The sequence below is a fragment of the Ambystoma mexicanum genome, chromosome 2q, assembly GCF_040938575.1.
Source record: "Ambystoma mexicanum isolate Mex_15411 chromosome 2q, UKY_AmexF1_1, whole genome shotgun sequence".
In the NCBI taxonomy this organism is placed as follows: Eukaryota; Metazoa; Chordata; class Amphibia; order Caudata; family Ambystomatidae; genus Ambystoma; species Ambystoma mexicanum.
In genome coordinates, this window is record NC_090924.1 from 976,059,528 (window position 1) to 976,086,469 (window position 26,942).

Sequence of the window (26,942 nt, forward strand, 5' to 3'; positions counted from 1 at the left end):
CAACCACTTTGCATTGTAAAAAAGGTCTACGGTTCGCATACTGTAGGAGCAGTCAAATATGGGATAGCTATTTGGGGGTACGAATGCAATGGAGTATTGCAGAAAGAAGAAAATTGTTCCCTAAAAAAGCACCTTCGGCTTGCCATTATCAGCCCCGAATTTTGCTGTACATAGTGAGCTACGTCTATGTTTCCTTGAAGATCAATTGGCATTGGAACCTACCATGTTGTGGTGGCATGTCTGGTCAATCCCAATGGCTGGGCTCACACATAACATGATAAACGACTTGTTGGGTAAGAGAGGTATAGTTAAAATCGGATGGTTATCAAACATCAGGAAACTGTTGGGTCAAATAAGCGTAAGTAATTTGATGGCTAATCCATCCCTAATAGACAATACCATGCACTGGCACATGAAGGGTAAAATCAATCAGTGGGTAATTGACATCAGAGAGACGCAGGAACTGTTGAAACCCATGAACAAAAAGTTGATGATTACCTCGAAAAATTCAATAAAGAAGTATCTTGTTTGGTCTAATTACAAGTACCAAAGGGCACCTATTATTGGAGCTTGATTTGGGTGCACTGCACTGGGTGAGGTTTTAGCTAGGAGATCAGGTAGGAATCTTAATTCAAAATGTCCTAAGTGCCAGACTTGATTTGAGGACTTAGCACATTTTCTGACCTTTTGCCCGGTGTATCGCCTATTGTGGAAGAAATATCTAGTACCACTGTGCACGGACAGAGGCTTTAGCCAGTACCGCACAGCTCTGTATTATGTATTGAATGCTGCCTCGGATGCGCATGCAGTTGCCTGGAACCTATCTTTACTTAGCAGAAAAGCCTGGAGAATATATGAAATGGAAAAATAAATGGAGATGTAGCGGCGGGATGGATGTATGAATTTTAAAGCTTCCTCCTCCCCTATGTAACATTTAATCTAAATTGTATAGATGTTAAGATAAGTGTTATATGAATTATGATAATTTTAACCCATTTTACATTTTTCGAATTGCTAAAATCAACTCATTATGAAAATCTGTTGTATATGTGTTATTGTCCTCTGTTTTAAATAATTGGTCAATACTCTTTTAAATTGTGATATTGTATGAAAATTTGATGTACTTTTTATGGAGTTTTTTCTCTTTTCTAAATCTGAAATAAAGAATCTTACTTTGAGAGAATGGCCAGGCTGATACTTGTCGGAAGCGGCCGAGTCTCTGTTTTTGTTTCTCTCAGTGCTGCTTGATGAGTCCACGTTATGAGGGCCTTTCCTCTAACAGAATCTCTAACAGATTCTCAGATACTGCAACGGCAGTTGCCGCGCCAGCGTCTATCGGAGAACTAGCAGGGACTTGTAGAGGTACCTGCAGAATTGGTGCCGTTAAGGCTGGAACTTTTTCTGAATTTTGAAACTGCCGCCAGACAGTTTAGTTGAGGAGTCAAACCGAGTCTTTGGGAGTCCTCGGGAGTGGAGGAAACCCTGTGATTCTGTTGTCCCTTCTTCACTCTGTGCTTTCCTTTTCAGTAAGAAAATGCGGTAAGAATTTGGGACAAACTGTTTATTAAACAAGCTTTCATCTAGTGCCGCGGCTGCTGCCCATTGCTCACGTAATTATTTACTACGAGCCTCGAAAGCATTAGTGCTTTGTTCCAAATACGTGGCTCGGCTGATTAGTAAATAAAGACTGTACCTGGTATCGTTTTTGGAATTTCTACATATAATTAACAACTACGGTGAGCCTTGTACGACCGCAGCACGCGGGGGCTGCCCACTTGATAGCTGCATATCGCTAATTGCCTTGCCTTGTGTGTGGGGACTGTGGGCTTGCCTTTGATCCACTCGGCAGGGTTGCCGCCCAATGATCCTTAACAACTTTTAGAGGTCCAGAAGCGGGGTCTGGAATTTAGGGGGCTAATTGAGCTATTTGTTCCCAAGAGTGGGATGAACAGAGTACGCTCCGTGGTACCTGCTGATTGTGCCGGTCTCCTGATTTCCAAGCTCTGGTATTGATTGCCCAATTCTTATTTGGTGCATATGTGAGATCGAAGGCACTCTCAACAGCTTGGCACTAAAGCAGGGTACCTCGCTGACCTTAAGATACCGTAGAAGGAGGAGGGTCCCAGGAGCAGTCTCCTCTTCCCTTCGCCCAGCTTCTGGGGCACTCTAACGAAAAATGAGTGACCCTCTAATTCTGAAAAAGAATTCTAACATGGCCCAAGCCTATAATCTAAGCAGCTCAGTGGTGGACAACCTTGTTATCACTTAGCTGAACCACCTGAATACACCTAAGGACCCCGTGGCTGTCACAGAAGGAGCTCTATCTTTTAGACCCTATCCAAAAGGGGGAGAGGGGGAGTGCTTTTTTCCAACTCAAGAGTGCTTTTGTAAAGGACATCCAGCTTCCAACAACCCCACTGGTCTAACTTTGACTAGTGGAATCCTACTAACAAATGTTAATGTCTCCACTCCAGTAAACTCCACTGTGAAAGATCTTCTGAGCGTAATTATACCTTGACGGTCACTACTATGAAGACCGCAATTGAAACCTTTTTCCCTGGTGTAATTAACTCGCCTATCTCTCTTATGGTGTGTTCGTCTAATGAAATACCTCACACATTGAACCCCTCAGTGGGCGAAATAGACCACGAGAAAGCCCTAGTAACTGGAGTGGAGTCATTTTATGAACTGAACAAATTATCAGCCTTATGGGGAGAAATTCAAGAACCCAAAACATGATTGCCTGAAACTTTCGGCTCCCACGAAGAGGCCCCTACTAAGCATCTATTACCAGTCTTGGTAAATGATCAGGGGATGGGCTCAAACTCCATAGTAGCGCTGAATTTTGTATTAAGCTCCCTCGTGAAAGTTTTTGAAATTATCAAATCAGAGGTACAGCAACATTCTCGAATCTTGCTAGAAGTAACAAAGAACTGGAAGTAAGCGAATCAACAATGACCGTTCTAAAAATGGCGGTCAATGAGTATAAGTTTGAAAGAACTTTGCTACTGTCCTCACAATTGCAGATTCAATCTGAAAAAATTGACTTGCTGTCCGGTCAGCTGTCTGCCCTTCAAGGGGACTTGGAGACTCGAAACAAGGCCTTGGAAGAAGCAATTAAGTTAAAGGCTAGTTCCGGGTCTGCCACTGGCAATCCAGCTTTGCCTCCGACTACCCCGATGGCCAATATGGATGATACTCCGTTATCTGTTTCAATGATGGAAAAATTCATCCAGCTAGCCCAGCTAGCAGAGGGTCACATATCCATTGATCAAGAGGATGCAAGTGTAACACAGGTGGAATCGCCAAATAGGTGCAAAAGCTTGAAGAAAATGTCCAAGAAATCGAATGGAAAAACTAAGAAACGAAGGAAAAGACAACAGAATGCAGCAAGGAAGGTCATTAAAGAGTCTGCCAAAACACCTGATAGTTCCAGCAAACCAAAAACCTCAGGTGGAAAGGTGACTGAATCTAAGAAGGGTAAGACAGCAAATCCTTCGCTCCCTTGTATTAAGGAATCTACTGGCGGTTTGAAAAAACAAAAGAAATCGACAGTCCTGGAAGTTTCTGGATTACAGTTTAGGGGGAAATCATCTTTAAAATAAAAAACTCAGTGGGATGCCAAACAGATACCGTGGAATGAAAAAGCAAGAAAATGCAAGTGCCGTAAAAATGAAAATTGCACCAATTTTCCTTAAACGGTCACTGACTACTAAAGTGGTGCAGTACTAAAGTGGTGCAATCCGTGGATTCAGAGGGGAATTTGCTACCGCAGTCGACCCCTCCCAATGACCTGGCAGTAAAGGCCCAAAGGAAGGGTGGGGAAGCCTACTTGGGGTGGGCGATGCAATGGAAATGCCTCAAACCAGCTTGCCTGCAAACGTGACCCATTCCAAATCAGCGAATAAAGGGTTGTTGCGTGTTTATTAAGGGCATACAATCTATTCCTCAAATGTATTGAAGTGTCAGAAAGACTCAACCGGTAAATCGATCAAGAGTATTGAAGGAAGTGAGGTTTATACCAGCCCTGAGATTCAGATCAACTGCAGGTATTTAAAAATTGAGTTTTCCCTGCTATCCTGATGTGAATATTGCAAAATTGGAAATGAAAGTTAGCCCTTGAGATAATGTTGGGGCGGAAGACGATTGGTCCCAAAGAGGTTTCTGTGTCTCAACGATGGAGCCAGAGAAGGAGTGTTCAAGGTGCCCTCAGGGGCCAGTAACTCAGTTGTCTAACTCTCAAACTGCCATTGATAACTAATTTGGGGCAGGTCAAAGATTTGGGAATGTGTTCCTGATATCACTTCCCAGATCTTTCTTAAACTGGGATTGCCCCAACAGAGACTCTAACTATGGTTGATGTGAGATGTTTGTCATGGAATACGAGAGGCATGGGTTGTACTCTGGATGCTGTTAAACATTTTTAATTTTTTCCGGAACTTTCATATAATTGCTCTGCAGGAGACCCTGTGCTCTGATATTATGAATGTAGAGGGATTCTCGGTATATTACCAAATGGCACATAAAGGGTTGGAGGGGCGTCCTACTGGGGGCATGATGGTCTTCTGTAATAATGAGATTTTCTTTACATCTACCCTGCTTTCGAAATGAAGAAAATGGTATCCTGGTTGTACGAATGGAAACAAGGGATAAGGAGTCGGTTTCCAATTAGATTTTGTTTAATCTTTATTGGAACCCGACTGCCACCGAAGCTAGTTGATTTTTGTGAAATTCTATCAGATCTTCTGGTAGACCTTACCTCCCAATTTCCTGAAGATTATATTATCATAATGGGGGATCTCAATTCTCAATGTGTTGACATGCAAACTTACAACTTATTTGTTAAAAAAAAGGAGCTGAAATGGTTATGCGTGGTGCAACTTTGTCATCTTGGGACCTCCTCATGTTAAATGGTAATATTAGGGGGGATATTCCCAGTAGACATACCTGGCAACGGGACTCCAAACATTCTACCATTGATTATATGTTCTTCTGTAAACCTCTGTTTGTTAGCTGCTCGGAATTCCGGATTACAGAGGGAAATATAGATGAGCATAGTATCCTAGAAGCAACTATTAACCTGTTGCAAAAAAACAGGTGCAAACCTTTCCCGAAATCTTGTCTGTAAACAATGCAGGAAATCTGGTTGTTAAGTTTGGGAGAGGGGGTCGTATCTTGACAGATCTTTTGAAGACAATCCTTACAGATCCTCCTCTCACACAATTGGTGTTGGGTTGCCAACCCTTGAGATTCTGTGATTTTCTTTGAGAGCTAAATCCCCCAGGCCTAGGTCAAAGTAAATGCTTGAGGTACAACAAATATCCCTTTGATTTTGAAACCTATCAAAGGAAAAAAACAATTAGGCATTACAGATATCGCTTAAAATAAATATAGGGGATGCTCAGGCACTAAAGCTTGAATTAAAAACATTAAATAACTCCCAAAGAAATTGGTTATGTTCCTATGAGATCAAAGAAAAGGGGAGGAAATGCTACAGGCTGTTGGTGCCAAAAATTCCATAAGCTTCTGGTCGATTGGTCAGGGGGGTCACTATTGATCAACAAGAAACGATTATACAAGAGTCCTCTTAGATTGATCACTTCGCCGGCCTTTATGGCTCACCCACCTGTCAGGCGGTGAAGGTTTGATGTTCTAGAGAGTGGTCCCTGAATTACACCTTGGAGGATATCAAAATTTTGATAAGAAAATCTTCCTCCTCAAGGGCCACTGATCCTAACGGCCTGAGTAATGCCGTCCTGAAACTGAATCTAGTACTTTGGTCTAGGGTCCTAAAGATCTTGTTTGATATCATCTGTTCGAGACTGCAACCAGACTCATGGAGAAGATCTATTGTTATCCCGATTTATAATAAGGGAGATAGATCGATCCCGTCAAATTATCGGCCTATTTCCATCTTAGATGCCGACAGGAAGACCTTCTCTGGCCTTATTCTATCTGAATTCGAGAAGTGGGCAGAGGCTAAAGGTATAATTCCGAACCAGCAGACTGATTTTAGAAGGGGGCTTTCTACTTCCTTAAATGCACTCATTTTGGGCTGTCTGACTTTGGACTCACCTCGAAAAGGGTGGGTTCCCCCTTATTTGGAGCGTGGGTTGGTCTCTCCCAAGTTGTTGACTATCAATAGGAACAAATTGTGGGAGAAACTAAAGTTGTGGGGGATTCCAGACTCCTTGCTCTCTATTCTTGTGGAATTGCATAAGGGCTCTTCATTAAGAGTCAGGTTATCCAAATTGGGTGTCCTTTGCCAATCAATCCAGATAGAAATGGGGGTTCGTCAAGGATGCCTCTTCGCACCCCTCCTTTTTACTCTTTTATCAGATTTAGTGGACTGGCTGGGGAACTCTGGGTTGGCGACTCCTAAACTTGGTAATCAGAAAATGAATTGGCTGGCGTATGCAGAAGATATTGTTGTCTTTGATCAGACACAAGTTGGGCTGCAGCGTCTACTCAATGTGCTGATCGAGTATACAAAACATAATGAGCTAAAAATCAACCCAGGAAAATCTAAGGTTATTGCCTTTAAACATCCATGTAAGAAGGTTTAACCCTTTGTTTGGCAATTAGACAACAGAAAATGTCTTTGTCTAAGGAGTTGATTTATTTAGACTCCAAAATTACTGCCTTTCCGACCAGGGGTGACCTGCTTCTAGCAATAGATCTAAAGGTAGTCAGCTTAGTTGCTCAGATGAAAAGAATCCGTCTGGAGTATTGCAAATTTTCTATCCTCCCCCTTGTAAAATTTTATGTTGGGAAAGTAGTACCTGTCCTTATTTTTGGGATGGAATGCAACTTGGCGGCTTATCAGGTTGACTGGGACAAGGTTGAAAGCAAAATTTGGAAGCGGTCCTTGGGCCTTCCAGACTGTGTTACGATCTCTTGTTTAAGATTTGAACTTGGTATTATTTCTTTGAGGAATTGGCTGGAATGGAAATGGTCTCATGCTATAGATTAGTTTTAGATCCACCAAGAGCCTCACTTTATGAGGCCTTGGCTAACGCAATGAGGAACCCTTCCAATCTTTTGTTAAATACCTTGAGATCTAAAAGTATTGAGATTCTTTCCTTGTCAGATTCCGATTCCGATACTCTCATCCAGAATCCCTCCAAAGTAAAGGAAAGTCTTCATCGGATGGATTGGATGAGAACTATAGACAGAATGAGGAGTGCTAAACTCTCATCATCCCCTTTGGTAATTGATAAACCAAGGTCCTTACTTCCGCAATACCTATTGAAATCTCCTGACACGCATACAAGGATGGATTTCTTAAGACTCAGACTTAACTTACCACCAACTCTGGAAATCCTCCATGTGAGTTTTGCTGATCGTTATCCAAATAATTTATGTGACAGGTGTAGTGCCAAAGTAACTCAGTCAACTCGCCATCTTCTGACTGAGTGTGTTGCGACTTGGCCTGCTAGAGTTTGCAGATTTAAACGCTTTGTTCATGGTCATAACCGTCCCTATACGGACATGTTTTGGGACAGATTAATATCTGATAATGAGCTTTTTTTTTTTTACATATGAAGTAATACTGGTTTTAAAGGACCTCAATTTGTTGAGTAATGGGCCCACTTTGAAGGCCCTGCCAGTAATTTGAGGCCCCTCCTTCTCTGTATGGTTTTAGTTACGTATTATCTGTGCTCTGTGTTATGCTTTGAGATTTTTCTTATCCTTTCCTCTTGATGAAGATTTTGTATTGATTCTTATTTCTTGTCTTTTTCTTCTTTTTGATGTATTTGATTCTGATTGTATTTGTACTGTGTAAAAGTCATATTTTGGCTAATGCACAATAAAAAATAAAAAAAATAATCTATCTTACTTACTATTATTTTAATGAGGCTGCTGCCACAACCTATCTATGCCAGTAATGGTCACTTTAAATCACATGCATGCAGGCTGACAGGCTTCATGCATAGGATTTAAAGGTTCCACGCACAATTTTTTTAAAAAAAATATTGGGTCAAAATGGTGCATTATAAAGCACATTTCTGTGAAAAACTGCTTAAAAAGCTAAATAGTTTGCAAAAGATTTTGTAGGACTCCAATGCAAAAAAAGCAATAGATGCAATAGATTCAAGACAGCAAACGTTCACAAGAGTATGTCACAATGCATTTTTATGAGGCCTTCACCCAGAATATATGCCAGTATAAAACATTTCCACACTCACTGGCTGTGCCCATATATTTCCATGCTGTATGCACCAATATCTGCCAGAATTCCTATATAGGAACATACTCATGTTTGCATTGCACACAATGCCAATACTATAAGAAAACATCTCCACGCTGACTCTGCCAATAAATAGCAGCATCCCCCAAAAGAACATACTCCTGTTGGTTTTGCCTTTATAAATGACATGCCACAATAAGAAAATATGTCCAAACTGGCTGTACAATGTAGTCCAGTCTAGACATGTACTAACACTTATTAGGTGTGCTTCATCCTTGATGCCACCATTAAGAAATAGCTAAACTGGCTGTACCAAAATACCAGTCTAGCCACGTAATAACAAATAAAATGCTTGTTTTATCATATATAGCCAGAATAAGAAAACATGCCACAGTAAGAAATGGCTAGACCTGCTGCCCCAAAATGCTAGTCTAGCCACGTATAACCAATCCTCCTTTCTTGTATCAACAGCTGGTTGATAAAAGAAAGGCTGATGAATTTTTATTCGGCACCTATGACAAATGATAGTAAAAAAATGCATTTTTAACGCGCCACCACCCCGGTCCAGCACAAACATGCATGCGCATACACATTCACACAGAACATTCACTCACTCATTCGCATGTGAACCCATATATCATAACCCATATATCATAACCTCACACACACAATATCTAAAAAATAAAATCTTACCTGCTCGCATCCCCGACCCTCAAGGACTTTGATTCACTCGCAGCAAGAAAGGGTGCCAGAACGCTGATGATGCGACGCCCCACTCAGTCTGTATGTGCAGGGAGACGCAGCAGCTCCCCCTCGCACAAACACACATGCAGTACTTCAGCCTGCGTCTCCAATGGACCATCGCAAGGCTGGGGAACCAAAACACCACGGCCTTCCATGGCCCATAACTTAGGTCTTCTTTTCTTAAGGAGGTCAGGGGCACCGTTTATGGCCAGGCAGCACAGGCGACATATGCCGGTGAATGGTGTCGGTGCGTCCCAGCCTTCTGGCGCATGCTGGCACCACACGTGCATTAACGTTGTTATTAAGGCAACTCTGTCAGTGGCGCGCTGCATCACGCACGTCACTCACAGGTATTTGTTTTAAAATATCATCAAGGCAGGCACTTTGACTGCCAGCAGTGATATTTTAAAAAGAAAAAGAAACTCTGAGTGGTGCGCTGCACTCCTCGGCATGCCACTCACAGGAGTTTTTTTTGTTATCAGGGCTGATGCTCAGTCAGTGCCAGTCCTGTGGGCATCATGGGGGTTTACACCGGGCATCAGGGGGACTCAGGCGGGGGTGACCGACCTCCCTATCCCTTCCCTGGCTCTGCCCTTGATTATCAGGAAAGCAACTTGTTCATTTCTGGAACTACACTAGCTATCACAGCATGGGATAAAAAGCACAGGATGGGGAAACAAATACACAATAGGCGATTTCATAGGACACATACAGGCCGATTCATGGAATTAATGTGCGCTGAAATTTTCGGCGCAAGCGTGCGAATCGCAGCGCACGTGCGAAAATCGCTGCAAAACCCGCGCACAGCGATTCATGGAAGTGGTGCGCGTGTAAATCCCTGGATGTGCGCTAAAATTCTGGTGGCGCACGCTGGCGCACACGTCTCCAAACAGCGTGCGCTAAGCGCACAGTGAAAGCGTACATAGCGCATCGCACACAACAAAAGTAGGCGGAACAGGGGGCGTAACACGCGGAATGGGGAACAACGCGTGAAAATGTGGGCGTCACGGGGGAAGTACAGGAGGCAAATGCGCGCAACGCCCACACATGCGTCTACAACACGTATTGATGGAATTGAACGGGGCTAATGCGTGCGCCAAAAAAGACGCGCTAATCCAGAAACACGTACGCCAGCAGGAAGCAGGCGTATGTGGACCCGCGCAGCATAAAAGTGCGCGCAAACAACAAACAAGCTCAGATGCCAAGATGAACATACCGTTCCTAGCAGCAGTGTTCGTGGGATACCGCAGGAGGAGGAGGAGGATAGTCAGGCCCAGTATTTTTACACCCAGAACCAGCCTTTTTGGGATGCCTGATGACCAGGTGTATGGGAGGTACAGGTTTCCACCTCACATAATACTCGACCTTGTAAGTGAGTGGGAAGATGACCTCACATCACCCACCCTGTGCTCCCAAGCACTCAGCCCCCTGAAGAAGGTCCTCAATGTACTGCACTTCTTGGCCACTGGATCATTTCAGCGGACAAGTGCTATAGTGGGGGGGTGTCACAAGCCACGCAGTTACGCTGCCTACACCAGGTGTTGGCCATCATGACTGCACACCCATCAGTCCGGAGGCACATATACCTGCCCAAAACACCTGCAGAAAGACAGGCTGCCGTCCAGGATTTCTACGGGGTGGCACAATTCCCCAAAGTGGTAGGTGCCATTGATTGCACCCATGAGGCTCTACGTCCCCCCAGGGCATCTGAGCACATCTATAGAAACCGCAAGCACTGGCATTCCATCAACGTACAGGTATTATGTGATGCCAAGGGAATTATCACCTCAGTATATGCCAACTATCCAGGGTCCACCCACGACAGTTTCATTTACAGAATGTCAACCCTAAACCGGGACCTAGAAGCTGGGCGGCATGGCGATAAATGGCTGCTTGGTGAGTATAAATGCCACTGCACATGCATGCATGTCAGATACTGAGTAATGTCACAACCACACTAATGATACCCATCACCACCTCCCCAGGGGACAGTGCCAACCCTCTGAACACCCACATGATGACGCCAATTCGGAACCACGCCACCCGAGGTAAGATACAACACAGCCCATATTGCAACCTGGGGCATAGTGGAGCGCACATTCGGAGTGCTCAAGTCACGCTTTCGCTCCATTAACCGTTCTGGTGGGCAGCTGCTATACGCTCCCCCAGTAGTATGCAGGATCATAGTGGCAGCATGTGTCCTGCACAACATTGCAACACGCCGGGGCCTGCTGGTGGACATGGTGGTGCCCCCACATCCCCAACCACATGCATGCCCGCTGCGCATGGGAGGGGAAAGGGCACATGGTGAGGCAGCCCGTACGCAGCTGGTGGCTAATTACTTCACATAAAATCACACCCCTGTGGAGTGCACACAGCCCTGGCACATACCAGCTGACAATCAATGATGATGACATAAGGGACAGTCAACTGTCACAACCATACAAGCCTGAGATTGGTCACCTGGAAGTGTTACATTGTGTGCATCCCTACCTACCCAAACACCACCAATGCTGTGTCATCAAAAGACATACATCTATGCTGCTAAATTCATTACCCCCTTGCTAAATACAACATGAGAACAGTGCCATGTCGCCCAACCTCTCCCCAGCTCCACCACCAAACACACCATGGCATGTCATGCAATGTGAAAGCAAACAAAGCAATGCACAAGACCTGACACAAGTGTCACAAAGTACACTGTCCCTAATGGAAACTGCCCACACACAATATGCTCCCAGTAATGTATAACTAACAGCACACATTACCAAATACTTACCACCAACACAATGCTGCAACACACCATGGACAAATGCAAAAACATGACAGTACTAAGCTCAAGTAGGGGTAGTCTTACAACCTGAATACGCCAGCACATCGACCCCTTCCAACTGTAGAGTGTTGCTGCCACGCAAATGTCTCAGTGTACTGCATACAACATGAACTGCAACTGCAAAGTAGACGGCCTTGTGAAGACATGAGGAAGGAATCTGCAAATTAGGAGGAAGACATGGATGCACAACCACATAGCAATACACCATGCAGTGTACAATACAACAACAATATCCACTAGGGATGTCTACACAGTTTTGACTAGAGACTGCCCATACAGCTCATGGGAGCCCAACGTCACTGTGTAATTCAATGTCACTTGGTCACACCCTTTGCAAGCCCATGGAAACAGGAAGCAAGAGGGGTGTGTGTCTCAAGAACACAAGCATCTAACCCAAACTCAGGACAAGCCTGCATGTGCCCAGCCGGAATACAGTGGATGTCCACGGGAGCCACACAAGGCAACACACTGTAAAAAAAAAAAGGAAAATGGCCATGTGGGGGGCAGGGGGGGAGGCCACCCAGGAGGTTTGAGGACAGGGTGCACACCAACACCCACCTGCGTGGATGTTGCGGAAATAAAATACCTCCTTGGGCTCATGGCCTGCACGGCTATGCCATTGTGGGAGAACTGCTGTTGCTCTGCTCATCCTCTGCTGCTGCATCAGGAGGTGGTGGCACTATGGGAGGCAGCCCACGCAAAGCCCTGGTATGGTCCTCCATGGCAGCAAGCATGCAGGTCTGGAAGGTCTGATTCTGGAGGATTAAAGTGCGGAGATCCCCATGCAGCACATCACGGGTTGCCTGCATTTCTGCACGCATGGCCTCGCGTGATGCCCGGATCTGCTCACGTGTTGCATGCAGCTCAGCTGAGAGCGAACGTGTGAGCTGCTCCAGCTGCTGTTCTGCCCTTAAATTACTGGAAGCCTCAAGTTCAACCAGAGTCTGCCTGAGGTTATGTAGTTCTACCCTCAGGGCTTCCCTGTCGCCCTGGGACTCTATTGATATGGATTTGCGCAGAGTCTCCAGTGCCGCCCGTTGGTCCCTGTTGGACGCCAACATGTCTTCCCTGTGTGATTGGCAAATGGAGTCTGTTGCCTGCTGTTGTTGCTCCATCTGCCTTTCAGGGGGGATAATGGAAGTGGCCACCCTCTCCATTGCCTGAGCCATCATTTCTACTGATGCTGCCTGTTGGGTTGCCATACCGTACATGGAGTTTTCCCATACAGTATTGCCTGGTGGCGCACGGCCACCGCGTCTACGGGCACCACACCTGTTTGGACCAAGGCGATCTGCACCTTAGCAGTGACTGAGGCTGCTTGACTGCATCCCCCCTCTGATCTGCTGGCCCAGGAACAGGATCAGATACTGTGGAGTGTGACCCTGCATCCGTAACCACCAAAGGCGGACCTACCAACACTGATATCCCCATAGAGGGTTCTACCCCTGGTGCAGGTGGGTTGGACAGAATAGAATACCTGCCAGAAACACTTACCTGCGACTGCACATAAGTCTCATCATCCGATTCAGCACCTGAATAGAGGTCTGGGGAGGTGCACCCAGAGACACCCCTGGACAGTATGGTCTGCAGTAATAATTGGGTTTTCATCCACCACCACACCATGTCCCCCACTGGTGCCCGGTCGCGCCTGAGATTCCTCCTGGGTCTGCACCATCTCCTCAACCTCAACAGCATCAAGTGCGTCATCACCTGCAAAAACATGAAAGCCAACAAATGGAAACAGGCATGAGCACCATAGCGCACACATAGGCTGTGACAAGCCAGAGATCCAGTACATGATTTACACATGTCCCAAATGACTATAACCCTGCCATGCATGCACTGTCAAAGAGTTGGAAGTGGAGTCAAAAAGGCAGACACTGGGGAGGGAGAGCAAGATGGAAAAGCAACACATTTGCAGCATGTTGGGTAGCACTGGCATCACACATCAGGCTGTGAGTGGCATGTCCAATACACATACCTGGCACATGCCACCACACAGATGTCATGTAGCATAGCCACGTTAAATTACAAAACTACAGCAATATGTCAGTGAATGAGTACTGTCACACATCCATGTCACATCGACATGATGCGAAGATTAATGCTGAATAGTGTTGCTAAATTTGCATGTGCCACACACTGAAACACATCCAGTGTCCAATAATACAGTCATTGTGGGCTGATCAATGGTTGGTCACTTTAACATTACAGGAAACATCTGTCATGTTCCACATGCAAACAGGCCCTAATAAAAAATGTCTGCGGCCCAATACTCCATCGGCCTGAATGGTGTAATCATTAACATAACCAGGTAAAAATAGTGGCCCAGTGTGGGCTGTAAACAATGACCGAAGCATATCACATATGTTGCAATAGGGCTGAAAAATGCGTAGTAAAAATGGGAGAGTGGAAACAATCAGCCAGAATGAACACTTACAAAATCTGAACAATGTAGTTGCAAGATGACAGTTCAAGGTAAAGTGCACTAATGTGGGCCTAATTGGCAACTGTGGGCAGAAGGGATACAGTCATACCCAAATCCAAGGCACGTGAATGTATGGGAGGAAGCAAATGGGTGACCCATAACACTCAGGAGTACACCCCCTCACCTGGCACTCAATCAGAACCTGTCACCCAAACAACATACACATGGATTACACACACACGCATGGGCACTCACCGGACAATGCGTCGTAATCAGGTAGATATCCCACACCTTGGATCTGTTCCTCTGTGACGAAGGTCCCAGCAACAGACTCATGTTCAGTGAGTTTGTTGTCCTCTTGTGGAGACCCACCGCCATTCACCAGTAGTGGCATGATTTGAGGCCAGCTTGTTCTTTGCTCTGCGTTTCAGGTCATTCCACCGCTTGTAGCAATCATCAGCTGTGCGCCTCACAAATCCAAGGGCACTTATGTGGTCGGCGATGGTCTGCCAGTGTGCCCTACATTGGCCAGGTGTGGTCTTGCACCCTGCAGTCACCAACATTTCGCGGCTATGTGCCGACACATAGGTCACAAGTGCATCAAGTTCGGGGTCATTAAAGCAAAGCTTCATTGACATGCTGGACTGTGTAGCCGTGTCTGGGGTCTCAGCCTGTAGTGCCAGAGCACCCTTCTTCCTCGTCTTCACAGGTGTAGCAGAGCCTGAGTGTCTTGCGCCGCTCCGGTCAGTAGGGGCAGAAGCGCAGGTGGACTGGGTACTGGGTGTGTGCGAATGCACAATGACCATCGGTCTTGGTGCAGGCACTGGTTGAAGTGTGATGTTGGCAGGGGCAACGTCAGTTTGATGGACCAGGACTGACACTGTCCCGGCTGGGAGACTCAGAGCTGGGGTGGATAGAGCTGCAGGCGCCCCTGAAGCCTCCCCACCCTGCCTACTTGGGGCAGCAGATGACATCGCTGCCCCAGATCCACGTGGCCTGGTGACACCAACTTGCACCGGCACACGTGGCTTAGACTTGCTGACCTGGAGGTCAGCCTGGGAGTCATCCTGTGCCGGGTCAGGTGCCACAATGGGCTGGTCCAACAAGGGCTGAGCTGGGATGGTGTCAGCCACGTTTCCCTCAACCATGGGGGGGGGGGGCTCATGGGTGTCCCTGATTGGTCCTCCACACATGGGGGTCTAGGGGCACCCTGCAAATCATGGCCGCGTCCCCTACCGCGCCCACCACGCCCTCCTTTTGGAGGTCAGCCACCTTTGCCGCCCTTACCGCTTGGTCGCCTCCCAACCATGGCACTGATGTTGTTGTGCGTATGGGAGTTGCAGTAAACAATTGTCCTGGGCAATTGGGGGTGAAAGGGGTAGGGTACTAGATGGAATTTGTGCCCTAATGCTCTAACAAGGCTGTCTGTGACCCCTGGGGGAAGAGGACGGGTCACACAACACACAGGCACCCCAAAAACAAAAACTAACGTGCACGCAACCCCTCGTAGACCACGTGCGTGGAAAAATGAACCCGCACTACGCTGTGGCACCCAGAAACACAAAAACAAGCGTACGCTTGTTACACGCAGCCTACAATGACCTCTGAAGGGGTACACGACACACGGGGCAAGCACAGTTGGTAAATGCGTGCGCGACTCACCATCTGCCTGGAAAAAGAATGTGAAAAAAACGCACGTGTGCGCGTAGGCAACACCCCTGCCAAAGGAAGAACTGTACGCTGTCTGAGGAGACAGGACAAAAGAAGAAGTGAATGCTGTTTGAGGAAACAGGCCCAAAAAAAATAAAGAACGCTGTCAGAGGTAACAGGGAGTACGAACTTGAAACACTGTGAAGTAATCGTGTGTGAACCGACAAGAAGTACAGAATTGACCCACTCGCACTCCACGAAAAGCACGTACAAGGGAATGGGGGTCCTACACGTACCTTTTAAAGCGGTCCACACGTACGACGTCACTTACACATGTACACACTAAGGCCCTTTCCTCCAATTACACGAGCTGACACTCGGACGTGCAGTTTTTGGACATGTACGATGAACATGCATCCGTGTTGATGGAAACGCCCGCGCGTGTGCGCTGAACTACTATGCCCGCGTCACAAGGGAAACGCCCGCACGAGTCACGTCACAGAAGCGCTTACGCGCTAAGGGCCTTTGGTCCAATGAAACCACATACATGTGCTGATGCGCTTACGTGCGAAGGGCCTTTCCGCGAATTACACGCTGACGTGCAAGATTTTCTCGTGCCAAATCACTCTGTATCAAGCTGGACACACGGAAGACCACGGAAGACCACGCTCCTGCCCAGAAGGCCAAATTACTGCCCCCCAGACCCCTGAGCATGCTCCCACCTGCCATCTGCTGCTGCCTGACTGCCTGCTGCCCACGTGCCCTGCTATTTGCTGCCTGCACGTCAGCCAGGGGTGCAGTTGCTGTGACCACCCCTGCTGGAACCGAAGACTCCAAACTGGGATACCATCGCTCCACAGCCCAGCCCCAGGACCCAGTTGCCCACCCACTCCTGCCTCTGGGGTTGCCATGTTGGGCACACCACAATCTGGCACCACTGGCAACCCCCAGCCAGAGAGGCAGAGGGCCACCAGCTTCAGTGCCAGGGAAGTTGGTGTCCTGGCAGAGCAAGTCCTGGGGCAGTATGATGCCCTCTTTGGAAGTTTGCGCACCCACAATGAAGGACGGACCAGGATCTGGATGGACATCGTGACTGCCATCAACGCGAAGGGGGTGACAGTCCGCGACTTACAACATGTCAAGAAGCGCTGGGAGGACTTCAGGTCCAGGACCCTCAACAAGGCCCGGCGCCTCTTGAAGGCAGCGGATGCCAAGGGGCACCAGGGCCACCTGTCTGACCACCAAATGAGGGTCCTGGAACACACATGCCCAGCGCTCCACATCCAGGTCCTTGAGAGGCAGACCTGTTTGAAGTTGAGCGGTAAGTGTACATGCATACTGAGTGGACGCTGTGCGTGTGGTGGTGTGCCAGTAGTGTGCAGGTTGCACATGTGTTTTCATAGGGCCATGTAGGAATGTGTATGAACAGGGGCGTGAGGCTGCCACACGTGAGTCCTCTTAGGTGTGAGACACATCGATGGTGTATGTGTTGGTAAGCATGCTGTTCAAATGCAGGTGTGGGAGCACACATGTTTGAATTTCTGTGTATGTACATTGGCATGGTTGTGGTGTCGCACATGGATGGTGGTTCCTGCTGCATGCATACTGAGTGGACGCTGTGCGTGTGGTGGTGTGCCAGTAGTGTGCAGGTTGCACATGTGTTTTCATAGGGCCATGTAGGAATGTGTATGAACAGGGGCGTGAGGCTGCCACACGTGAGTCCTCTTAGGTGTGAGACACATCGATGGTGTATGTGTTGGTAAGCATGCTGTTCAAATGCAGGTGTGGGAGCACACATGTTTGAATTTCTGTGTATGTACATTGGCATGGTTGTGGTGTCGCACATGGATGGTGGTTCCTGCTGCATGTATTTGCACTGTGTACATGTGCATCTGTGTGTATTTGACAAGTGTGCAACTGTGATGCAACATGGATGCACGTGACACTGATATGTAGAAGGCTGAATGCCAGATGTGACATGTATGGCGATCACATCACTGCGACAGTTGGAGGAGATGTAGACATGTATGTAAGTGTGGTGGCGTGTGTGTGTGTCTAGTGCACTCCCTGTGTTTCATGTGATGTCAGGCTCACCTTCGGCTGTTCATGCTGTTGAATGTGTATGGATGTTGCTGCCTGGTGCAATATTGCTGTGGAAATGCCCATGTGTGTGAGTTGAAATGACATGTGTGTCGTGGAGTGTGATGCCATGTCTGAAGTTTGACACTGCCACTCATGTGCAACTGTCATGTGTGTATCAGTCCATTGTACAGTGCCCTGTCTGTGTTTTATCTCTCGCTGTCTGCAGCGTCAACTGATGAAGAGGGCGGAGAGGGTGCTGTGGAGCACAGCGGAAGGGATCGCACCACCAGCCGGAGACGCAAGGCCCGGCTCCCCTCCCAGATTGTCATCTCGTCGGGGAGTGAGGAGTCTGGTGCTGCGACCCAGGCCGCAGCTGCCGAGGGTAGGTCCAAGAGGCAGAGGTCGGAGGTGGACTCCTCGGCAGCAGAAGGGTGTAATGCTCACCTGATTCCCACAGAGGCGCTGGGCTGGACTGAGCTGTCGCCGTGTCTTCTAGTGTGACTCGTAGACCTCGGCCTTCTCCTAGGGCTGGTCCCCTTCTCACGATGTACCGGACGTGTAGAGTGAGGTTTCTGCAGACGGAAGAACAAGGATTTAGGCACTGGATTGACTGAACATCTCCTTCCTCAGTCCTCTTATTCGAACCCAGGGCGTGGCTTGCTCACCTTAGATATATTAAGGCCGGGCTCTCCATCCTGCGTCTTTGCAGGGGCGCAAGTACCAGTTACTTCACTGGTTCTCTGACAATCCTCTTGATTGCAGCGGTTGATGTTGGCAGATACCGCCGTTCACCGCACGAGCGGTTTCTTGATAGTTATTGGAGCACCCTTAATTTAGTCCCTTGCTCAGTCTCAGGGTGTCAAGATTGAAATTGTAGAGGAATGATGCGGCGAGCAGGTGAGTAGGAAAGATGACCGGTTGCTGTCACCCTTTCTAATGTCTCTCTTTGTCCTGCAGGTTTAGGTGCAATGGACACTGATGAATAAGTGCCTAGGATCGTGCAAGCACGTATGTACGAAGAAGATGAAGCGCGGTGCACATAAGTAAAATAACTGCTGTTTGTTTCAAAAACACGCCTTAATGTCTCTTTTGTCCTTGCAGATCGTGGATGCAGAGAGCGTTGCTAGATGGATGCCGGCGAACGTGCGAGCGCGTAAGTAGAAAGTTTATGTTTGGTTTAGAATGCGCCTTAAAATGTCTCCCTTTGTTTTGCAGATGCCGGCATGCAGCGCTTCTTGAAGTTCAGAACGTGCGGAGCGCAGGTAAGCAATTCAAGAATGCAATGCTTAATCAAGTCCTTTTCTTTGCAGATGTCGATGGGGAGCCGAAGAAAGCGGCGGAAGGCTTTGGAAGATGCCGCCGTATTTGGTAAGTAAGAGCGCTGCTCTCGAATTGAATTCTGCTAACCTGTTGTTTTGTCTTGGCAGGTGCAGCTGAGGATCGGATCTCTAGCAGGTAAGGAATTCATTTTCACAGGAACTGGAGCTGAAGAATCTCAGGAAGACTGGAGCTGACACGGTGAGCGTCCTGCTGCAGATGCAGAATAACGCGAAGCACGTTTCATGAATCGGGTGTGGATTAAATAGCCTTCTGTAGTGCTTAGGCATCTTCTTCCACAGCCTCGCCCAGGTAAGAAAAGAGTTCCTGTGTTCTGATTCCAGGGAGTGGTTCCTGCCCCACCCAGACAGGAAAAGTAGTTCCAGGCAGAGAAGGATCAGAAGACCATCGAGCTGGTAAGTAAGCAGCATGGTCTGCTGCAGGTAGGTCCACCCAAGCACTCTTAAGCATTATGAGCCCGGCGCTTCCAGCGCCGGGACCGGTCATCTTTATGAGCCTGGTGCCACTGGCGCCAGGACAAGGTCCAAAAGGTCCCGACAGGGACTGGCTGGTACCCAGGATCAAGGTTATGGGCCTGCTTCCAAGGATGTGAGGCAAGTCCTGACCACAGGGATCATGACAAGGAGCAGCTGAGACCCCACAGGGTCCAACGGAGGAAGATGGCACACAGTCATCCAGGTTGGTGGGAGGTTTGGTGGAGGAGGCCGCGGAAGGGACACACACAGGGTCTGGAGGTGGGGATTCCACTGGTGCTAGTGGTGCAGTGCAGGGGCAGGGACAGGAGACAGCACAGGTCCGCCGCTGAGGTGCCTGTGTGTAATCCTGACCCTGATCCTGTCACTGCATCATCTGGCACCAGCAGGGATGCCTACGTCCAGACCCGTTTTCAGGGAGGGGATGAGCGCACAACAACTGGCCTTCCTCTCCCTGCGGACGTGGCTATCCGGGACCGTGTTGAGCCTGTCTTGAGTGGGATAGTTTTGCATCAACGGGGCATGCGAGGTGACCTGCAGTCTTTTCGTGGAGAGACTGCACGTCGTCTCGCATGCCTCTTTGACCACGTTGACCTACTGGGACGGGTCACCGGTGCTGGATTCCTCCGTGTGCTGGACCTTCTTGCGACCCCCTCCTCACCTGAAAACCCTACGCGCCAGTCGCCCTCCATGCCATCTTCCCACCCATGTATCACCCGGGTACCCTGTGGAGCTGCCCCTGACCCAGCGGCCAGGCTGGTGAAGGACACATCCCTGCGACAGTCGGGAGTCAGACGTCCAGCAGGGGTGGCCACCACGACAACTGCACCCCAGCTGGAGGAGGACGTGCAGGCAGCAAGAGCCAGGACGCAGGAGCAGGCACAGCAGCAGCAACATGGTGGGAGCAATGATGGCTCGGGGCCTTCAACATTGGAGGGGCAGGCATCAGCCATAGGGCAGGAGGACCCCGGCTTTCAAGTGTCTTCCGTGTGACAGCGGTTGGGCCACGCCATAGATACGGAGCGGCAGCGGGCGGAAGAGGCACGGCTCACAATGGTCAGGGCGGAGAACTCCATGCGGAGGGGCCCTGAGGCGGGCCGTGCCTTGAGGCAATTCGCAGGGAGTTGGAGGTGAACATGTCGTCGTCCCTGCGAACCCTGGGGCCATGGAAGAGGAACGCCTCCAGGACATTGAGCGGGAGTTCGATGATGCCCTGGCCCGGGACATCAAAAAGTGAGCCGTCGGACTAGCCCGCTGCCATTGTAAATAGTTAGATAGTGTTAGGTTTCCTTTCTGTTTTTGTTTATTTTGGGCCGCTTAGACAATGCACCACATTTTTGTATATAGTTCTTTATTAGGTAGTGTTTTTTGTAGGTTTAATTTCATTTGTTGGGCTCATGGACCCTGGATTGGTGATTTGTATATAGTTGAACAGTGGATGTTTCTCGTTTTTATTTTAATTTCACCATGGCGCAATGGATTTCATATATTTTTTTTCCCTTGGATTTGCTTTGTTGGACTGAGACTTTGGACACATTTTCATTTGGATTTGTTTGGATTCTGATTTCATATTTGTTATTCTTTACCGGACATGCTGCATTTTATTTCTTATCCCCGAGTGTTTTTTTTTCATTACATTCATGTTGTGTTCAATACATTTTTGTTTCATACTTCGATGTGTGGTATTCTCTCATTGGTTTCATGCATGTCTTGATATGGGTTTTCACATTCACTTGCACCCATTGTGTGTGTGTGACGGACATGTGTTCATGTACATACTTGCCATTCGGGTTGTATCATGTAATGGCCATTTCTCTGTGGGTGGATGCAATACTTGGTTGGGTCTTTGGGCTAGGGTGGCGTGGGGTGTGATGTGGGTGGCCATGAGGCCCATGATTGAGGATCGTCATGACGTGGGGGCTGGGGGACATGAGTGGGGGCCTGCTGGCAGGTGCCCCTAACTGCTGGGGGGTGGGGGTGCTGGGGGACATGAGTGGAGGCCTGCTGGCAGGTGCACCTGACTGCTGGGGGGTGGGGGTGCTGGGGGACATGTGTGGGACATGAGTGGTGGCCTGCTGGCAGGTGCCCCTGACTGCTGGTGGGGGGACATGAGTTGGTGATCACTAGTGCAAGGCGACATGTGGCTTGGCTGGGGGGCATGTGCATGTTGGATGGGCTGCCTGCGGGACATGACCAGGGGTGCAGGGTAGTCCCCTGTGGCGAGGGCTGCCTGCAGGGGCCGTGGAGGGTGTAGAGGGCACACCTGGGAGGACCCACACTGCCAATTTACATGTAGGATTCCCTGCGCACCCCCGAAATTCACATACCCCGCTCTGACAGCAAAATTGCGTGTGAAACTTCCCGCAAAGCACAGTTATTCACGTACCTCACTCGCACAGGGCCAATCGCGTGTGAAACTTCCCGCGCACCCCAGTTATACACGAACCCCACTCGCACAGGGCCAATCGCGTGTGAAACTTCCCGCGAAGCCCAGTTATTCACATACCCCACACGCACAGGGCCTATCGCGTGTGTAACTTCCCGCGCCCCCCAGGAATACAAGTACCCCACTCGCACAGGGCATTTCGCGTGTTAAACTTCCCGCGAACCCCAGTTATACACGTGCCCCACTCGCACAGGGCCAATCGCGTGTGAAACTTCCTGCGCACCCCAGGAATACACGTACCCCACTCGCACAGGACCTATCGCGTGTGAAACTTCCCGCGCACCCCAGGAATACACGTACCCCAATCGCACAGGGCATTTTGCGTGTGAAACTTCCCGCGCACCCCCGAAATACACGTTCCCCGCTCCAATCGCGTGTGAAACTTCCAGCGCACCCCAGGAATACACGTACCCCACTCGCACAGGGCCCATCACATGTGAAACTTCCCACGCACCCCAGGAATACACGTACCCCACTCGCACAGGGCATTTCACGTGTGAAACTTCCTGCGAACCCCTGTTATACACGTACCCTGCTCCAATCGCGTGTGACACTGCACCCGTGCAGCGGGTACGTGTATTCGGAGGGGTGCGCGGGGAGTTTTACAGGCGTTTTCGTGGTTGGGGGCCTGTGCGCCATGTACGGGATTTGTGCACTGTGCATGGCTCACGGGGAGGGGTTAGGGGTGTAACTGGCGCTGCTGTAGGGTTGCTGCGCCATGGCTGGTTTTGGAAGCTAAAATCCATGAATACGCTGTGTGCGGAAAAGGATTTTAGCGCACGCGGCTGGTGCAGAAATTCGCACACGCACACTGTGCACCAGCCGCGTGCGCCACTTGTGCGCTGAATTCTATGAATTACCCCCTTAATTGCACATGTCACTCGACTGTTACTGTATTGGCTATTATGAGGAGCACTCCATTTTCTTTATATTAAAAGGTGGGAAGATTGGATGAACGGAAAACTGATTACACCATATGGGAAAAGGGGCACTGCATTCAAGTAACTTAACCAAAAAATAATTATACATATGTAATTCTATCATTGTACATTCTTCAGTTAACAGGGCATTGTGCACGTAGGTGTATTTATAAAGAATTCCAATATACAGGTTGGAACAGTAATCTAGAAAAGTATGTATGCACCATAATTTCCTTATTGTTGCTGCATCTTACAGAATCAATACAATTCTTCAGCTTAAAAATAAAACTGTTTGATATCACCACTCAAGCCTGATTCTCAAAGATTTACACTAGGGGAAATCAGGGGATGCCCATGAACCACTCAGATTTGCTTCTGCTACTTTACTCGAAGCCACAAATCCTGAAACTGTAGCAGATCTGGTGATGCCGGTAGCATCTAGAAGGCGCCCTTAAGCCATTCTTTATGAACAACATTTACATGAGAGCCATCTCAAAGATGCTCAAGACATTTGCAGGTATGCAAACACTTTACGTTTTTTTACTCACTCATAAGGTAGAAGGAGCAAATCAAAGATACCCATGTGCATCTCATTTTGAAAAGTGCAAATCATTTAAATAAGGCCGCATAGAGCTAAGAGGAATTTCATATTAATTGGGAACAAACACTTCAACGACACATATGGCATTAGGAACAATGCCCCCACCCTCACCTGCAAGGTCAGCCGCACAACACTGGCTGTGTATTTCAACATGCAGTGCAAAATGTCAAGCAGCGACAGGAGCTGGGAGGTCGCATTCTTCATGCGGCCTTTATCTTCCACCTCCAAGTACAATGCAGCGGTTTCAATTAGGATGTTGCAGATATGATGAACCAGTCCTGTACAAAAACACAATGCACATCATTGTGATAACCTTTCAATTATTAAACAAAAAACATATTTTCATTTAAAAACATGTATTTAGAGCTTCGATGACAACTCCTGATAACTAGACTTCACACCAACACAATACAGTCATACAATAACAAAATAGCAAAGTGTGCCCACATTGTCCAAAACTAGTAACTTAATGGCATCACACAGTTTCAGAATTTTAATTTCAAGGTGAAGAAGCAGTTTCACGTGACAGAATAAAGACATTAATCTCAAGCTATCGCAGGAAATCCTGACCATGCAATCATTTGTAATTGATTGATTTATTTATAGAGCGCTTTACACCAAGGCGCTGTACAATGGAACAACAAAATACAGATTGCATTCTGAAAAGCAGAAACCTACCTATAATATGAAGCATTCCATGCACATGGTGCAACAATTTAGAAGGAAAGGGCCCAGAACTAAGAGGCTGAAATAAATGTAGGGATTTTCCAACCGAACCATTAATTGTCAAGACACTCGAGTGCAGAAAACGCCATTGAGGATTTTTTTTCCCTATCAATTCTATATAAAGGTGTCACACGTATGCTCTCATTAATGAGCAAAGGGTGATGCTGTGTGTCGCATACAATAGTTTGCACTAAGACATTTTTTTTAAAAAGGATTTTAGGGAAAATGCCTTTGCTCAGACCACACATGCACAGTTCCTTTACAAAACACTGTCAGCATGATACCTGCCAGGGGAACAGAAAACTCTTCGATGAGTACCTTTTTAATTTTCCTGATGGTGTTTGGAGTATGACGGAGGCGCACACAGAGCGAGTAGTGTCAAGTAAGTGGATCTAGGGCAAGTAGCGAAGGGGGCAATGTACTGATGGGTGCAGGTTTCCAGAGAGTGAGCAGAGGAAGTCAGCTAAGGAAAACTGCAAAGAGGGAGAGAGAAACATGGAATTGAACTCAGGCTTAAGAAAGACAATTATTAAATGGATGGGTTCCTCACAGAAGACAGGAGGAAGTAAAGAAACCTCTTCTTTACACTACACTGGTCAGGCCCCCACCTTTGACCCAAACACTCACAACTCCCATACAACACCATTTGTTTCTGATGTGCCTTTATGTGAAATCTCAGAGAAACCAGCTCAGAATTAAAAGTCCAATGGCATTCATGGACTCCAACTCCCATAAACACCCAGGTACTGAGACGAGGAGGAGGATGAGGGAGTGTGTGCAAAGTGGCAGGTGCTCGAAGTACAACATGCATGCTAGTTGTTTTTCCAAGTCTTCATTGCATTTGACATTTAAAGATGGCAACCACACTATTGAATCGAGCAGATCAAGAGAAGACGTTGAACCCCATGCCTCACGAACGCAAGGCACATGGACAGGTATGGTGGAACGGAGAAGGCCCCCGGGAAAGGAGGAGAAACAAAGCGTGCAAGCAAAAGGGGCTGTGGAGGCACCGGGAACCGTGCAGGAGCTCAGAAGAGACACCGTTCTCCAGTACGGGCCGAAAAGGAAAGTTGGCGTGTCACAGCAGAGCTTCGCTGGATGTTGGAGAAACGTCTGCACACTCCAGCCTGGAAAGCAGATGACGGAACCACATTGCAGAAGCGTAAGCGGGATCGGAGACGCTGTAAGGAACCAGTGAATCTGCCCAAAGCAGCTGGTGACCCCAGGGCATTCCGACAAGCGCTTCAACAAAGTTTTGAATGATACCAGATTGCTGATGCAGAAAATACCCGAAGATTGTTTGAATGCAGACAAGGCAAAGTACATGTGAGGGGTCAGAAAAGTGAGGCGGACAACTTTGTAGAGAGTTTTCAACTTTTGCAATTTTATTAAATAAACAGGTTGGATAAATGGCTCACTATCCCTACCCTGACGAGGATTTCCCAGCCTAACATAAACTAAAGGGAACACTCTAACCAAGGGATTTCTAACCCTGACACTTAAACAACAAACACAGCAAAAAGGAATTATATGGCAATTCAAATCAACAATACATAAAATATGGCTTGATTCACAGCATGATCAATGTCTCTTGTCGTGGTCTGGGCTAATTTCCCTCCCCTGCATCCAAACAAGGATTTTCTCCACAAAAAGAAAAAAACAAGGAATTCCGATTCAAACGCAAAGTTCAAAACAGTTCTTAATTTCTTGTAATCAATTTCACAAAGTTCAGTTGCTTCAATAGAGTACCTGGAAAAAGTCATAAGCTCTCACTCATCCTGGAATAAGAACAGCCTTGTCTTTTGTAGCGACAACAACTAAATTGGTGGGGATGGTTCTCTACAATTTTAACGGCAGAAAGAATTGTAGTTTTTCTTCAACCAGCTTTCACAATTCTTCCCCAATGTCACAACTCAATATGTTGTTTTCTATTAGTACCACTCTTAGCACGCTTATTCTTTCATCAGGTTTCTTCTGGGCAATCGCTTCTTGCCCTACGGGTATACTCGCCTGCCCGTCTACTTCTTCAACACCAAAACAGAAAAGTGCTTCAATGGAAACTTTCAAATCAGAAATAAACAACAACTACAACAGTCTTCGTTGGTATCAAAATGTTAGTAGCTTTCAGGGAATAGAACATTCACATTGGTCCATATCAGGACTTTTCTACAAATGATGCTCATCTCCCTCTGGCTAGCTTATTCCAGAAGGGCAGCGTGTTTGACACCTTCTTTCCCCTTCTACATCAACAACCAAACAGTGACGTGTATAAGGATTTACCTTCCCCCTCTCTTGGCTTTGGGAATATGTGTTTGTATCAACTACATCTATAAATCTCCCAAAGCATGAGCAATCAACTTTAGAACCACTGGGACTCGTGATGTTCCCCCCTCTGGCAATAGTTGTTAGATTGGTATTGCCTGTTTCAACTCTTTTGGCTTGGGTACTGGTTATGCCTTTCAGAGTTCAAAGAGGTCTCCCCAATGGGTAGTTGGAGTTTTCAAGACCGT

At 47.6% G+C, this 26,942-nt stretch overlaps 1 protein-coding gene across 2 annotated transcripts in view; it reads right to left on the reverse strand.

Annotated features, from left to right (window-relative positions):
* ULK4 (unc-51 like kinase 4) overlaps positions 1 to 26,942 on the reverse strand; it is a 2,742,936-nt gene that overhangs the window by 502,493 nt on the left and 2,213,501 nt on the right. For both annotated transcript variants that reach the window (XM_069648276.1, XM_069648275.1), the window contains exon 33: positions 23,818 to 23,984. In XM_069648276.1, the coding sequence (XP_069504377.1) occupies positions 23,818 to 23,984 (167 nt within the window). The remainder of the gene's footprint in view (positions 1 to 23,817; positions 23,985 to 26,942) is intronic.